We start from the raw sequence: 13,162 nt of genomic DNA on the forward strand, positions 1-13,162 counted from the left end.
TCTTTCCAGTCATGCTGTTGAATTTACATAACGTTTAGCTCGTAGAGACGCACAGCAGCCAGTGTGGCACATGCAGAGACATACATCACAAATCTTCAAAAGTCACGGAGGCTGCAGGCGCTCCATGGCCGGCGTCTCCGGAAGAATGTCTGGCGCGTCCGAAACTGCCTACTGCTGCCATCATGCTCGTCCTTATCTCCATCTTCCGACAGGTCATCTACATCGAGAGCCATTGCGTCCACAGGAAACCCATCCTCAGGCTGTACGCCTGGGCGAGGCTCGATTGCGCGACGTGGTGTACGTAGCAAGAGACGCGAAGCGAGACACTGAAGCTAGGCATGCAAAGAGATAATGTATATAGCTCTACGTTAAACAACACTGCAGTCCAACCTATTCGCACCCCCTTCCGCGCTCTCATGCCGCAAGAAGCATTTTCCTCGGGTCCTCCAGGTAGTCCCGGACCTTGACTATGACGCCGCGTCAGCAACTCGCGATGAACGCAATGGAGAGGACAGATAGACGTACCGAGGAACGTGACCGCTTCCCGACCGTCGAGCAGACGATGGTCGTACGTGAGTGCAACAACCATGATCGGGCGGATCACAATCTGGCCGTCGACGACGACAGGACGCTCCTTGATTGCATGCATACCGAGTACTGCAGCCTGCGGCAGGTTGATGATCGGCGTACCGTACAGCGAGCCGAACACACCGCCGTTCGAGCTGGGAAAACAAGATGTCAGTACGGGAGCATCTCAGGTATTGAACACCATTCTACGCACATGGTGAACGTTCCGCCGGCCATATCCTCCAACGAAAGCTTGCCATCCCGTGCCTGACGCGAAAATGAGCAGAGTTAAAATGGAGCACGTCAAGGCAGGCACACCTTCTTGCCGAGGGCAGCAATCGCCTGTTCAATCTCCACAAAGTTCATCGTCTCCGCGTTGCGGACAACGGGGGTAACGAGACCCTTGGGGGTGGCGACGGCAACGCTGAGATCGACGTAGTCGCGGTACACGATCTCTTCACCCTCAATGGAGGCGTTCGCTGCAGGAATCTCCTTGAGCGCGAGACAGCACGCCTTGGCAAACGCGCTCATGAAACCAAGCTTGACGCCATGCTCCTTGAGCACCTCCTCCTTGTACTTCTTGCGCAGCTCCATCACGCTCGACATGTCGATCTCGTTGAAGGTCGTGAGCGACGCGGCGGCGTTCTGGGACTCCTTGAGACGCTCCGCAATGCGCAAACGCATGCGGTTCATCTTGACACGAGTCTCGTTCCTGCTTCCGGGGACACGGGGAGCGGGAGCAGGCTCCTCCTTGGCGGGCTTCTGCTTAGGAGGAGCGGGGGCAGGTTTGGTGGTCTCCTTGAGCTCCTTCTTCTCCGTGCCCTCCTGCACGCCGGCAGTGTCCTTCTTACGGACTTCTTCGGGTGAAGGAGAAGGGGGAGGAGGCGTCTGCTCGAGTTGCGAATCGCTGGGACGGTTCTGCTTGGTCTCCTTGGACTCTTCTGGTGCCTTCTGCTCCTTCGGGGCGGCTTCGTCGACGGCGCCCGGTTCGAAGCGGAAAAGGTCCTGGCCGACGGTGACCGTGTCCTCCTCACTTGCGAGGAGCTCAGTGATGCGACCGGCAGAGGGGGCGTTCACAGAGACGTCAATCTGTCCAGTAGCGGAGCGGGGACGGCGAGGAACGCTTCGTGAGAAGGGGTCGAGAAACAGGGGAAAAGACCACGGACCTTGTCGGTTTCGATGGTAGCGACCTCCTCATCTGCCTGCACGGTGTCGCCAGGCTGCTTCAACCAGGACTTGAGCGTGCCCTCGGAGATGGACTCGGCCATCTGAGGAACCTTGACGGTCTCGGCTGAGAAAGACAAATCAGCGAAGGAGGTGGACTACGCGACGCGCCTGAACGTACCTTGGAGGAGGTGAGTGGAATGGAACGTCGCCCGCTGTGAGTGGGCGGCGGCGAGTTTCCTGCACAACGGAGAGATTAGCGGCAGACTGGCGCGCTGGGAAGCGGACACGCACCAGGTCTTGGAGAGGACGGCGGCATCGGCGCGAAGAGCACGCCCGCGCGCAATGAGGAGAACTCGTCTCGAAAGCATTGTATTAGGGAGAAGAAGGGAGGAGGAGGAGGAGGAGGAGGAGTGAGTGTCTGCGGTGCGAGTGCGAGTGCCAGCTTGCCGTCATCACTTCCCTCCAGGCGCCCAGCGACCGTGACCGACCAAGTCCGGCGTCGGCCGCGGCCGAGTTCTCTCCGATTCTGACTCTCCAATCGCTTTCCCCCAATCTCTAATCCCGAGTAACCACCCAACACTTACTCCCTGCTTACTCGACTACAACCTGCGACTACAACCCGTGCTTACCCGCTACTTACTCGACGCATCGTCGACGTTCGCTGGCCTTGCCCTTCGCTGCCATCCTCGTCCTCGTCCCCGTCCCCCGCAGTGTCCGCTGCATTTCATGTTCCACGCGATCCTCTAGACGCGATCCTGTACGCATAATGACTCTCCCTGCCAACGACGCATTCACCCTTGGTTTGCCCCACGACCACGCACGCATCGGCCTCCGCTCATCCACCAAAATCCCCTTTGTCTCCCCTAAACCCCGCTCTCCCTCGGCAACCGTCCGGAGGAGAGACTCACATCCACGACAGATGAGTGTAGAGCTACCAGATGCCCCCGCCCGCAGTCCCCCTCCACAACCACACCCATCTCATACCACCACCAACGGCTCCCCCAACGGCGCCCCGCTGCGCCAGAGGAAGAGGCCTCGCACGAGCATTCCTTCCACATTCCCCTCCCCTCCAAATGGCATCAAGAGCCCGCACAACGCACGCCAGAAGGTCGATTGGGAGATTCCTAGGAAGACGCTGCACTCGTCAATCGGTATGTCGCGTCCCTCCTCTCCACATCTCCTGTGGCCCTTATCGTCGTCCTACGTTCACCCCTTAGGCTTCCTTACCTGGTACCTCTACGCGTCAGACGGTAACCCTCGCACCGTTGTGTACGCTCTCAGCCTCGCCCTCCTCGTCATTGTCCCTGCAGACATCATCCGTCTCAACTCTAACCGGTTCGAATGGCTGTTCGAACGTTTGCTGGGCTTCCTGATGCGAGAGAGTGAGAGGGTACGTTTCTGTCCTCTTATTTACGTTCCTGTATACTGACATCACGCGTCATTGTTTCAGAATAGCACCAACGGGGTCATCTGGTACATCATTGGTGTCATCTTCGTCCTGTCGCTCTACCCTCTTGACATCGCGACCGTCTCCATCCTCATGTACGTCTTTCCACCTATGTTGGACTGCCTAGCCTGATCCTTCTACAGTCTCTCCTGGGCGGATACCGCGGCCTCAACCATTGGCCGCCTCTGGGGCGCCTACACCCCACCTCTTCCCCGCTCCATCCCCCTTATCCCTTTTGTTCCTTTCCTGCGACTCCCGCTCGCACCCCGCAAGTCGTTTGCCGGCTTCCTCGCAGGCGCGTTCACTGGCGCCGCCATCGCCGTCGGTTTCTGGGGCTTCTGCTACCCCGTGCGCGACACGCTCCTTACCTTCCGTCTCCCCGCCGAGACGGTCGTCGTTGCGGAGCAAATCCTCCCGGACGCAGCTGCCGAGGTAATCAAGCGCGGTGTGGAGTGGTTGAGTGCTGTGCAGGTGCCGGTCGGGAGATGGGTCGGATTGACGACGCTGGGCGTTGTGAGTGGTCTGATTTCAGGAGTCGCTGAGGCACTCGGTGCGTTCTTCCTGCCAGTCTCCCATTCAGCCGTCAACTGATGCTTGGATAGACCTTGGCTCGTTGGACGACAACTTGACGCTCCCCATCATTTCTGGCGGCTGTCTCTGGGGCTTATTCAAGGTGCTCGCCTACTTTACCGGCGGCTCCGCTTAAGTCCCAATATCAAGACTCTCTCTCTCCCCGCGCCACCCAGCTACCCTACACTACATCTTCTATCATCTTCCATTGTTCCATCTACTCTGATACCTTGCACCTCTCGTCTCATCTCTATCCGATTCTGAAGAAGTACCACTACCGACCGGCAGCTGTAATATCTCGTGTTAGGAGTAAGGCTAGGAGCGGAGTGGAGGTCGAGGCTGGCACCACCTGATCTTGCGTCTGGTCGTCGTAGAACTATACTAGTCTCTCGGCGCACATGTATGTGCGCATCGTTACGGTCCCTGTTACAGTTTACGGTCCTGTCATGACTTTCTTACTTAGATGAACTTACGTAGCTAGTACTTCTCTCAGTGTTCCGTGAACTCTGCTTGCACAACAATCCTTGTATCTCTTCCTTCGTGTGAGAGTTGGGCGCTAGCGCTGCAGCTGGGAGAATGACCAACCCGCCACCATCGCCGTGTCCTCCATATGTGGGTATCGCAGAGGTGTCAGGGAATAGATAGGTAGGACTACATCCGCCACAAGCGGAGCTCGACGGGAAATGTACAGGAACCAGGCCGCCATTACATCCAAATACAATACGATACTCAATTCCATTACTCACATACAAGGATGCCACTTTTGCAGCTCCCGCATACCTCCGCCACCACGCGCAAGCCTAAGACCACCGGTTCACACGATGTGCACCCCCCTAAGCCTGCCCTGCCGAGTCCTGCTCCATCGCAACCTGCTCATCCGGGTCCAACCAGCTATCTTCGACTGTGGCGCGTACCCGCCGGACGTACTCCTTCATGTTCTCCCGGTACAGCTGCGCGGCCTCAGCATTCGCAGGGCTGTTCGGGTTGGGGTCGTGCAAGAGACTCTGAATGGACGTGAGGATCGCGGCGACATCGTACGTGGGAGACCAGCGGTTCTGGAGGATATCAAGACAGAGCTCGCCGTTGGCGTATACGTTGGGATGGAACATGCGCGAGAGGAACTTGACAGTCGGAGGCTTGTTCGGATACGACTCGTCGAATGTCAACATGAGCTTGAACGTGCCGTCTTCGAAGGGCGTGTCCGCTGCAGCAGGGCGTGGCATAGTTTAGCGCTATCCGTGGGCACACAAGCGAGTCCGCTGGAGGACGAGACGTACCTGGCCCGAAGATGACGGCATTCCAGAGCATGATGTTATCCGGGCATGGGCTGCCTGAGATCCCGCCTGGGGGATCGGTGGAGAGCCTCTTGAAGTCGCGGATGAGGCGGCGGCGGCAGTTCGTGGACTGATGCACATACAGAGTCTCAGATTGCGAGCACGGTCGATGACGATATTATGCGATGTACTCACCATGACTGAGCGTAAATAAAGGTGAGCTACGTGAGTTGTGGGATGTAGGCTGGTCGTGAAACGAGTGGGGGAAAGGGAAGATGGTGGTCAAGGGCAGAGTGCAATGAGGCGCCTCCCCACAGGGCATGTCTTGTTACAAACCTCGCTCGCTTGTGTCCTTTGTCCGCCACGGCCACCACCGCCGCTCTTTCTCCGGTCAACGCGTGTCTCTCCGTTCTCCCCATTCCCCGGATGTGCGTCCAACACTCAGCAGACGGCTCATGTAATCGCAACCCTGCTCGCATCATCATCTCAACAGTGAACCCGTCCCACCCCTGCGGCTCAGGTGCTCCGGTCCTTCGGTAACCATATGTGCTTCCAATCATTCCAAGTCAGATTTCACAACAAAAGGAACATCCTTCTACTGCATCTCTTCTTGCGAAGAGGCCTGAGGACCTCGCAGCCCGCATACGGAAGGGGGTGTCTAGTCTGAATCTGAGACTGCGCCGAGATGGATAGGCGATGGAGCTATATCAGTACGTACTTCTTCGTCTTGCTGGCCCATGCAATGCCGCTAGGAGTTCTGAGGTCTACGTGGTGTGCATTCATCGACCTTGTGCCCCGCCATTCGGCGTCTCCGCGCGCGAAAAGGTCAGTCTCGAGTCACAATCTCCCTTCCTCTCTTCCCCCAACACGCTGCATTCGGACTCTTCAATCCAATGCCCGTCAGCCATCACTCCCATTCCGGCCAATTCTGTAAGCACGCAGCAGGAACCTTGGAGGAAGTCGTTCTGGAAGCTATCCGACAAGGCTTCCGCACATACGGCCTCACCGAGCACGTCCCGCGTCATCGCCTAGATGATCTCTATCCCGAGGAGGTGAGCTTCCATCAGCATGTTAAGCTCACGAATAATCTGATACAATCGTCGTCAGGAAGGGATGTCCCTCGACTCCCTGAAGTCCCAATTCGACGCTTTTCTCACCGAGGCCCATCGTCTCAAGGAGAAGTACGCAGATCAAATCACGCTCCTCGTCGGACTTGAAACCGAATACATCACTGAGACCGACCTCACCGCACTTGAGTCTCTCCTAAGCGAGCACGGGAAGAGAATCGAGTACATTGTCGGGTCCGTGCACCACGTCGCCGGGATCCCGATCGACTTCGACCGCCCAACGTTCGACAAGGCACTCGCTTCATTCTCCTCCACGACAAATCCAGATCCCATGGCCGCGTTCCTGAATGCATATTTCGATGCCCAGTACACGCTGATGCAGCGCGTCCAGCCCGAGGTCATCGGCCACCTCGACCTCTGCCGACTATACAATCCTACTCTCCGGTTCTGCGATTACCCTGATGCGCTCGCACGTATCCGGCGGAACGTGCGGTATGCCGTAGAATATGGCGCACTATTTGAGCTGAACGCTGCCGCATTCCGGAAGGGATGGGATGCTGCCTATCCTGCTGAGGATGTAGTGGAGGTACGTTCTTGCCCATACACATCATTGGACAACTCCGACACATGTGCACAGATCATAAGGGAAAACGCAGGTCGCTTCACTCTCTCCGACGACAGCCACGGACCACATGCCGTCGGTCTCAACTACAGCCGATTAGTCGAATATGCGCGTCGTGTGGGTATCGATGAATTGTGGGTGCTCGCCCCGTCCTCTGTGACCGATGGCTCAAATCTGGGACGGAGAGGCCTAGCTGCGCACCGGGTTCCTGGACAGTGGTGGGAGGATCCGTTCTGGCAAGGCAAGGCGCAGACGTAACATGTTCCACACGTTCGGGTTGTACAGAGTAAGAAACAATCAAGAGCATATACTTATATTGGGATGTAGCTGAGTGTGACGTCAATAAGTTACGAAAGTGAACTCATACAACCCGGAAGATACTCTCGTACTAGACCCGTCTCATGCAGCCTCGAACAGAAGAACAAGCTGTCCATGCGCAACAGTCCTCTGCATGAGCCTTCGTATCACTCCCTCAAACTCGTCCCGCTTGCTCTTGGTCGGCGAGAATGAAGTGCGAACGACAACGGAAACCTCGCAGAGGTTCGCGAACTGCGTTGCACCATCGTCTGTCCCACTCTCAGGGAAGAGCACCCGGTCCGCTTCCTGAAGCGGACCATTGTGCAAGACAGCATCCGAGAGTTCTTCGTCAGAGTGAAGTCGCTCTAGCTCCAGCTGGAGTGTGAGGGAACGTAACAGCCCCGACGAGGGCAGCGACGCAAGAACGATGGGCAGCTCCTCCCAGCGGCCTGTCCCCGGATGGTACTTGTGCAATAGGAGCACGAGGGATTCCAGAGAGGTGTAGCGCGCTAGAGAAGATGCTAGGAACGACTTGTCAGAACGGACAGTAGGGGACCTTGTGCGGTAGAAGCGTACCATGCAATCGCCGCACCGGAACCGACAAGCATTGTACCATAGGTCCGAAGAACGGGACCAGAGCGGGGGCGTTATGTGCGAAGAAGGGAATGTGCAGGTTCTTGAGGGATTGTCCTGTGGGGGTCTGTGCGAGCCATCCCACCAGGACGAGCGTCTTCTCCGGATAGGTCGAGGAGACATACAGCGTCTCAAGGTGAGGGCCATCAGGCAGAGGCTCGGGTATGAGTGGTATGTAGTCGAGGTCCTTCCCCCAGGATACTGTGGAGAAGTGGAGGGTCTTCAAGTAGGGAAGGGCGCATATGAGCATCTGTACGTCACGCAGGTTCTGATGGTACGTCTCCCAGAGCGTAAGCGTCGTGAGAGAAGTCAACGGCACGAATGCTTTGCGCTGCATGCTGAGGAACCTCGTGCCTCGCGTACCCAGCGCGCGGACCACGAGGCGTTGGAGGCGGGGAAGCGCCTCGGGGGAGAGGCTGGGCACGAGGAGGCGGTCGAGGAGCTGCATTTCGTTCGTCTGGAACATGTCGACTTGCCATGTCACCTGAAGCTCCTTGACGTGGCAGAAAAGGGGACGTAGTTCTGGGCAGCCAAGCCGCCGGAAGTCGATGGTGGCAAAGAGGTGGGGTTTTGAGACGGCATCGAGGGTACGAGACGAGAGGGAGAGGTTACGCAGAGCGCGGGTGTCGTCCTGGAGGAAGGAAGTGATGTGCTCCAAGAGCTCGACGGGCAGCTGTGGGTACGCGTCCTCCAGCATAGCGAGCCTGAAGAGTGGAGAGGGATTGTGGGTGGTTGAAACAGGGGAGTTGTCTCCGAGGAGATTCCTCGGGTGGCTTTTGTATCGCCGAGCAGACGCCGGGTGGAGGACGAAGAAGAGGGCTGTTTATGGTCAATAAATGCAACGAGGCTCCGAAACGTGCACCACCGCTACTTCCCGGGGAGCTCGGATCAAGCGCACCTGGGACCGAGGGCGCCAAGGAAGCCTGTACACTCCACGCAGCGAGCATCACTCGGCCTACTGCATGGTGGTTAAGTCGCCTGCTCAAAGCGGGACTGACAAGTTGCTACTTCGCCAAGACGGGCATTGAGGACGACGGTATACGGCAAGTGTGTTGGCCTCGTTCGAGTCTATCCAAGGCACCTCTCAGAGAAGGATCAACGAGAAGCCTCGCAATGACATCTTCCAGACTCCGGTGATACACCCACCTCCACACGTGCGGCACTGTTTAGTACTCCTGTTGATTGATCAATCCCAAGAAGGTGTTCTTTGAATAGCAAGACTCACGCACCGCAGCGAACCGAGCGGCAGAAGGCCGAAGGGAATACGAGAATCACAGCACGCCCCGCTGCAGGCTGATAATCGTATCATAGAACTGTCAAGCAGGCATCGTGAGGGCGGCATACCCAAACACAACAGTCGATTCGCATACCTCTTTGACCCTCCAATAGCGCGTGACGACCCGCACGCCTCCATCCGAGAGGCCATATAGTCGTTCCTCGACCCGTTTCAGCAGCTGCTGCATCTCCTCGGCCGGGTTCCATGGCAACTCCTCCTTGTGCTGCACGATAACCTCAACCTCCCGGAGAGCATCAAAGTGCGTGCACTCGAGCACATCCTTCAGACGATCGAGAGCCGCCCAATCGATGACCGCGTTCAAGGCAGTCACAAACTCGACGCGAACGTCGATCGTCAGCTTTTGGAGGTGCTGCGTTCCGATTCCGTGCTCGAGGAAGGGGATGAGGATGTACCACGAGCCCTGGGACATGTTGTACGAGTCCATGAAGATCGTCAGGGTGTGCAGGCTCGTGTAACGCTCCAAGTGGCCATCATACGCATACTCTGTGGCACAACGTGCACCGATCAGCACACACAAATGCGGGTGAGAAAGACCACCACGTACTGTCTACATCTCGGATAGGCAGAGAGAGATGTTCCACGCTCGGCCCGAAGCGAGAGAGCACATACTGGGGCGAGCGAGCAGAGTAGGGCACCAGGAGCGAGACGAGGGAGTCCGCGGAGGGACTGCGAGCGAGCCACTCTGCGATCTGCGAGGTCGCGGTGGTCGTCCCGTCGGGCGAAAAGGCGAGGCGCCGGATGCGCGGGCGCGTTTTGATATCGAGTTTCTCGACGAGCGGCACGGAGAACCGGCGCGCCATGGACGGGTCTGCATACGTGATCCGATGGAGATTGAGCGCGGAGAGGTTGGGCAGCGAACACACAAACGTCTGGATGTGCCGCAGGTTCAGGAAGGACATCCCGCTCAGCGTGAGCTCCGTCACCGAGGTCAGCTTCGAGAGTCCTTTGAAGGAGCCAGGAAGCATCCCAATCAGATTCCAAAACTGCAAACCCAGGAAGCTGAGCGCAGTCAGCCTGGGGAGGACATCCGGGCGCAGATGCCAGAGGATCTCGTGTATCGGTACAGGCGACGACGTGCGACGGTTGACCGGTCTGAACCGGACTTCAGTCACATACTCTAGGTACGGCTTCATGTAGTCCTGTAGGAGCATTTCACCGCTCACCACTGCGAAGAGGTGCTCGCGGGCTGCCGGGAGAAGATGGTGACAAGTCAATGATGCTGCGAGCAACGCCTCCAGATCTGTGGCGAGGTATTGGAGGACATGGCAGACAAGCTCCTGTGGTAGACTGTGCATGCTGGAGGAAGAGTTGGGAGCGCGTTCGGTCCTTTAGCAGGTGAGTGGTCGACGATATACGGTTCGGCAGTTGAGTTCTGGCCCCTGGGCCATCTGCATCAGTGATCGATATGACTCGACATTGGCAGAAGAAGACTCTACTGGTTACGCGGTACGGATTACAGAAGGGACGCTATGTCAGGGTATATGCTGGTGTCTCGCGCGGGCAAACTACCTATTGGTGCCGCACTTGCGTCAGCATAGGCTCGTGCACCTCCGAATCGAGAGGTATTTCCCCACGTGCTCACCAACTGTGTAGGTTGTCTTACAGAACGCAAACATATGCGGGTGCGAATTCTCAGTCTGCTGGACAGGATCGGGGAAAAGCTGAAGCTATGTACGTCGGTTCTTTAGGGCATGTGTTCAGCAGGATTTCTTGACAAGCGCGTGCATCGATCGACGTTGCGGAGGGTATATGGAACCGAGACCTCGATGTTGGAGTCATCCAAGCCAAGATGTAGGTATGAGTGTATTGTACTATCGTACACATGGATGGAGAGTCCCGTCCTCAGGGGCTGCAAGTCCTTCCACATCTGTATCAGCGTAGAAATCCTAGGTGATAGCTGCGATGGCGCTCGTCAACATGCCACAGTCCCCAGAAAAGAAAGTAAAAAAAAACTCACTGTACTTCGGTCCCCCGCCACCCTCAGGCACTGTCCAGGTAATATCCTGCGTCGGCACCTTGACGTCGCAGAACTTGCAATGTATGCAATTCTGCGAGTTGATCACCAGCCTCTTGCCCTGCCAGCCCGCCTTCTCCGGCTCCGTAGCAGTGTCCGCACCCTCGTCGTCCACATACTCGTACACCTGAGCGGGGCACCCACGCCCGAGCAGCCCCGCGTACTCGCCCACGTTCGTCTTCACGTGTGCCCGCCGTACCTCCACATCCTCGGTCCACTTCTCGGTCCGCAGCCCCTTCTCTCGCTCGCTGCCTTCGCGGCCAACGTCCTCTCCAGGAGTAAGGTACCTCCGCACGCGCAGATGCACAGGCTGGTCCTCTGCGTGGTTCGTGCCGGTGAGCGTGACGCTCGTCAAGATATCCGTCGATAGTGGTGCCTCGAACGGCGGGTACTCGATAGGTTTGCACTCGCTTGCGCGCTTGGTGTGCGCCGCGTCGCTCTTACCTTGCGTGTTGCGGAATGTCCACGGGGTGCGGCCCTTGAGGAGGAGGGTGTCGATACCCGAGTACGCAACTCCTCCCCAGAGTCCGAGCCCGGTGTTGAACGATGGACGGACGTTGCGGACCTCGTAGAGATCATCGTAGACCCAGCTCTTCTTGAAGGACTCCTCGTACGTGCTCAGGTCGACGGGACCGTCGTCTGACGAGTCAAGAGCGTCGTACGCAGCCTCGGCGGCGAGCATTCCAGTCTTCATGGCATTGTGAGTGCCCTTGATTTTGGCGACGTTGAGGAAGCCGGCGGAGCAGCCGATGAGGGCACCACCCGGGAAGTGGAGCTTGGGGACGGACTGGAGACCGCCCTCGTTGAGCACGCGAGCGCCGTATGCTATCCGAGAGGAGTCGCCTGAGAGGAGATTGCGGAAGTAGGGATGGTGTTTCATGCGCTGAAGGGGACATGAGCGTAAGCTGTCTGAGTCATGCGGAAAGGACGTACCTGAAGCTCCCTATAGGGACTGAGGTAAGGGTTAGCGTAGTCCAAGCCGACGACAAAGCCGAGAGTGACAAGGCCTTCGTCCATGTGGTAGACCCAGCCGCCGCCGTAGGTGTGGAAGTCAAGGGGCCAGCCCATGGTATGGACAACCTTGCCTGGCTGATGCTTGCTGGGGTCGACGCGCCATACCTCCTTGAGACCAAGTCCGTAGGTCTGGGGGTCACGTCCATCACGTAGCTTGAAGCGCCTGATGGCCTCCTTGGAGAGGGAACCGTGAGCACCTTCAGCGAGGAGGGTCACGCGAGCGCGGAACTCCATTCCGGGCTCGAAGGAGTCCTTCATGCGTCCCTGGCGGTCAAGGCCGACTTCGTTTGTTCGCACGCCGAGGACACTACGGCCGTCTTGACCGTATACGAGACCGGCACCGGCAAAGCCGGGGTAAACTTCGACGCCCATTTCCTCTGCGATGGCGCCGAGCCAGGCGGTAACGCGGGAGAGAGAGATGACATAGGTGCCCATCTTGGCCATTTGTGGGGGCTGAGGTATGCGGAAATCGTACTTTTCGGTGAAGAAGCGCATGGAGGTGGAGGTTGTGGGTTGTGTGAGGGGGTGGTCATCGCGGCTCTTCCAGTCAGGAAGAAGTTCGTCAAGACCGCGGGGCTCGAGTACAGCACCGGAGAGGATGTGCGAGCCTTTTGGGACAAGTCAGGGAGAGGTAGAGGTATGATGAGGATAGGACTGACCGACTTCTGCACCCTTCTCAAGAACGACGACGCGGATCTCGCGGCCCTTTTCCTGCTCGAGCTGCTTCAGGCGGATGGCAGCGCTGAGGCCGGCAGGACCTGCGCCGACGATGCAGACGTCGACATCGTCGCTGGCACGTTCGACATTGGATGGGTCGAATAGCTCTCGTCTGCAGATGGGGGTCGAGTGCAGAGAACGCAGGAGACGCGTGACTGCGGGGCGTGGACGACAGCGAGGAAGCATGACGAGAGGCCGAGCACAGTCTGCGGGGAACTCCTGCCCCTCGAATATACAGGCCCGCAGACGCCCGAAAATCCGGACGTCACCATTCGCTCCTCCGGGCGCTCCTTCCCCAACACAATCACGCGACTCGCAACGCGCCCACGTGCCCTCAAATCCAGCGCCAGACCCGACGGCCCCGGAGCGGAATCTGCGTCGGCTTTCATCCTCTCCTCTCCCAGTTGCTCTCTCACAGCCGCAGAACCACGTGTGAGTTTCCCCGTGGGGGAGCGTCTACATAACATGCTCCGTCG

The 13,162-nt window shown here is 57.9% G+C and overlaps 7 protein-coding genes across 7 annotated transcripts; 2 read left to right on the forward strand and 5 right to left on the reverse strand.

Annotated features, from left to right (window-relative positions):
• Positions 1-214: 214 nt before the first annotated feature.
• On the reverse strand, positions 215-2,136 carry L226DRAFT_552720 (dihydrolipoamide succinyltransferase). The gene is made up of 7 exons (XM_067682882.1): positions 2,026-2,136; positions 1,913-1,971; positions 1,734-1,858; positions 886-1,656; positions 782-834; positions 526-722; positions 215-467 (listed from the first exon to the last, which is right to left on the reverse strand). Exons 1-7 carry the CDS (start codon positions 2,100-2,102, stop codon positions 415-417), a joined length of 1,335 nt encoding a protein of 444 aa, XP_067535596.1. The 5' UTR covers positions 2,103-2,136; the 3' UTR covers positions 215-414.
• A 170-nt stretch (positions 2,137-2,306) lies between these two features.
• L226DRAFT_560178 (uncharacterized protein) lies at positions 2,307-4,346 on the forward strand. Its single transcript, XM_067683339.1, has 5 exons — positions 2,307-2,885; positions 2,952-3,124; positions 3,185-3,276; positions 3,325-3,731; positions 3,784-4,346. The coding sequence occupies exons 1-5, from the start codon at positions 2,501-2,503 to the stop codon at positions 3,885-3,887; spliced, it is 1,161 nt and encodes a 386-aa protein (XP_067535597.1). The 5' UTR covers positions 2,307-2,500; the 3' UTR covers positions 3,888-4,346.
• A 187-nt stretch (positions 4,347-4,533) lies between these two features.
• On the reverse strand, positions 4,534-5,330 carry L226DRAFT_485971 (ubiquitin-conjugating enzyme). The gene is made up of 3 exons (XM_067677138.1): positions 5,221-5,330; positions 5,029-5,155; positions 4,534-4,955 (listed from the first exon to the last, which is right to left on the reverse strand). Exons 1-3 carry the CDS (start codon positions 5,221-5,223, stop codon positions 4,585-4,587), a joined length of 501 nt encoding a protein of 166 aa, XP_067535598.1. The 5' UTR covers positions 5,224-5,330; the 3' UTR covers positions 4,534-4,584.
• Positions 5,331-5,455: 125 nt separating this feature from the next.
• Positions 5,456-7,035, forward strand: L226DRAFT_507628 (histidinol-phosphatase). Its single transcript, XM_067678137.1, has 3 exons — positions 5,456-6,077; positions 6,133-6,678; positions 6,730-7,035. Exons 1-3 carry the CDS (start codon positions 5,919-5,921, stop codon positions 6,970-6,972), a joined length of 948 nt encoding a protein of 315 aa, XP_067535599.1. The 5' UTR covers positions 5,456-5,918; the 3' UTR covers positions 6,973-7,035.
• Positions 7,036-7,042: 7 nt separating this feature from the next.
• L226DRAFT_53108 (uncharacterized protein) lies at positions 7,043-8,628 on the reverse strand. Its single transcript, XM_067680004.1, has 2 exons — positions 7,588-8,628; positions 7,043-7,532 (listed from the first exon to the last, which is right to left on the reverse strand). Exons 1-2 carry the CDS (start codon positions 8,339-8,341, stop codon positions 7,114-7,116), a joined length of 1,173 nt encoding a protein of 390 aa, XP_067535600.1. The 5' UTR covers positions 8,342-8,628; the 3' UTR covers positions 7,043-7,113.
• A 287-nt stretch (positions 8,629-8,915) lies between these two features.
• On the reverse strand, positions 8,916-10,236 carry L226DRAFT_570702 (uncharacterized protein; the record flags this gene model as incomplete). Its single annotated transcript, XM_067684464.1, has 3 exons — positions 8,916-8,957; positions 9,015-9,424; positions 9,486-10,236. The coding sequence occupies 3 exons, from the start codon at positions 10,234-10,236 to the stop codon at positions 8,916-8,918; spliced, it is 1,203 nt and encodes a 400-aa protein (XP_067535601.1).
• A 417-nt stretch (positions 10,237-10,653) lies between these two features.
• L226DRAFT_507632 (FAD/NAD(P)-binding domain-containing protein) lies at positions 10,654-12,907 on the reverse strand. Its single transcript, XM_067678138.1, has 4 exons — positions 12,629-12,907; positions 11,889-12,577; positions 10,899-11,838; positions 10,654-10,838 (listed from the first exon to the last, which is right to left on the reverse strand). The coding sequence occupies exons 1-4, from the start codon at positions 12,870-12,872 to the stop codon at positions 10,828-10,830; spliced, it is 1,884 nt and encodes a 627-aa protein (XP_067535602.1). The 5' UTR covers positions 12,873-12,907; the 3' UTR covers positions 10,654-10,827.
• Positions 12,908-13,162: the final 255 nt, after the last annotated feature.

The sequence above is a fragment of the Lentinus tigrinus genome (genome assembly GCF_003813185.1).
Source record: "Lentinus tigrinus ALCF2SS1-7 unplaced genomic scaffold L226scaffold_11, whole genome shotgun sequence".
NCBI lineage: Eukaryota > Fungi > Basidiomycota > Agaricomycetes > Polyporales > Polyporaceae > Lentinus > Lentinus tigrinus.

Excerpts from the sequence above, each read along its gene's own strand:
- L226DRAFT_552720 (XM_067682882.1), bottom strand. The coding sequence starts at position 2,102 with ATGCTTTCGAGACGAGTTCTCCTCATTGCGCGCGGGCGTGCTCTTCGC. Across the intron at positions 1,859-1,912 it reads TTCCACTCACCTCCTCCAAG|CCGAGACCGTCAAGGTTCCT; the intron begins GTACGTTCAGGC and ends TGTCTTTCTCAG. Across the intron at positions 468-525 it reads GGAAGCGGTCACGTTCCTCG|TCAAGGTCCGGGACTACCTG; the intron begins GTACGTCTATCT and ends GCGGCGTCATAG.
- L226DRAFT_560178 (XM_067683339.1), top strand. The coding sequence starts at position 2,501 with ATGACTCTCCCTGCCAACGACGCATTCACCCTTGGTTTGCCCCACGAC. Across the intron at positions 2,886-2,951 it reads GACGCTGCACTCGTCAATCG|GCTTCCTTACCTGGTACCTC; the intron begins GTATGTCGCGTC and ends TTCACCCCTTAG. Across the intron at positions 3,732-3,783 it reads AGGAGTCGCTGAGGCACTCG|ACCTTGGCTCGTTGGACGAC; the intron begins GTGCGTTCTTCC and ends ATGCTTGGATAG.
- L226DRAFT_485971 (XM_067677138.1), bottom strand. Across the intron at positions 4,956-5,028 it reads TGCCGTCATCTTCGGGCCAG|CGGACACGCCCTTCGAAGAC; the intron begins GTACGTCTCGTC and ends GCCCTGCTGCAG.
- L226DRAFT_507628 (XM_067678137.1), top strand. The coding sequence starts at position 5,919 with ATGCCCGTCAGCCATCACTCCCATTCCGGCCAATTCTGTAAGCACGCA. Across the intron at positions 6,078-6,132 it reads ATGATCTCTATCCCGAGGAG|GAAGGGATGTCCCTCGACTC; the intron begins GTGAGCTTCCAT and ends AATCGTCGTCAG. Across the intron at positions 6,679-6,729 it reads CTGCTGAGGATGTAGTGGAG|ATCATAAGGGAAAACGCAGG; the intron begins GTACGTTCTTGC and ends ACATGTGCACAG.
- L226DRAFT_53108 (XM_067680004.1), bottom strand. The coding sequence starts at position 8,341 with ATGCTGGAGGACGCGTACCCACAGCTGCCCGTCGAGCTCTTGGAGCAC. Across the intron at positions 7,533-7,587 it reads TCCGGTGCGGCGATTGCATG|CATCTTCTCTAGCGCGCTAC; the intron begins GTACGCTTCTAC and ends AGTCGTTCCTAG.
- L226DRAFT_507632 (XM_067678138.1), bottom strand. The coding sequence starts at position 12,872 with ATGCTTCCTCGCTGTCGTCCACGCCCCGCAGTCACGCGTCTCCTGCGT. Across the intron at positions 12,578-12,628 it reads TGAGAAGGGTGCAGAAGTCG|GCTCGCACATCCTCTCCGGT; the intron begins GTCAGTCCTATC and ends TTGTCCCAAAAG. Across the intron at positions 11,839-11,888 it reads GTCCCTATAGGGAGCTTCAG|CGCATGAAACACCATCCCTA; the intron begins GTACGTCCTTTC and ends TGTCCCCTTCAG.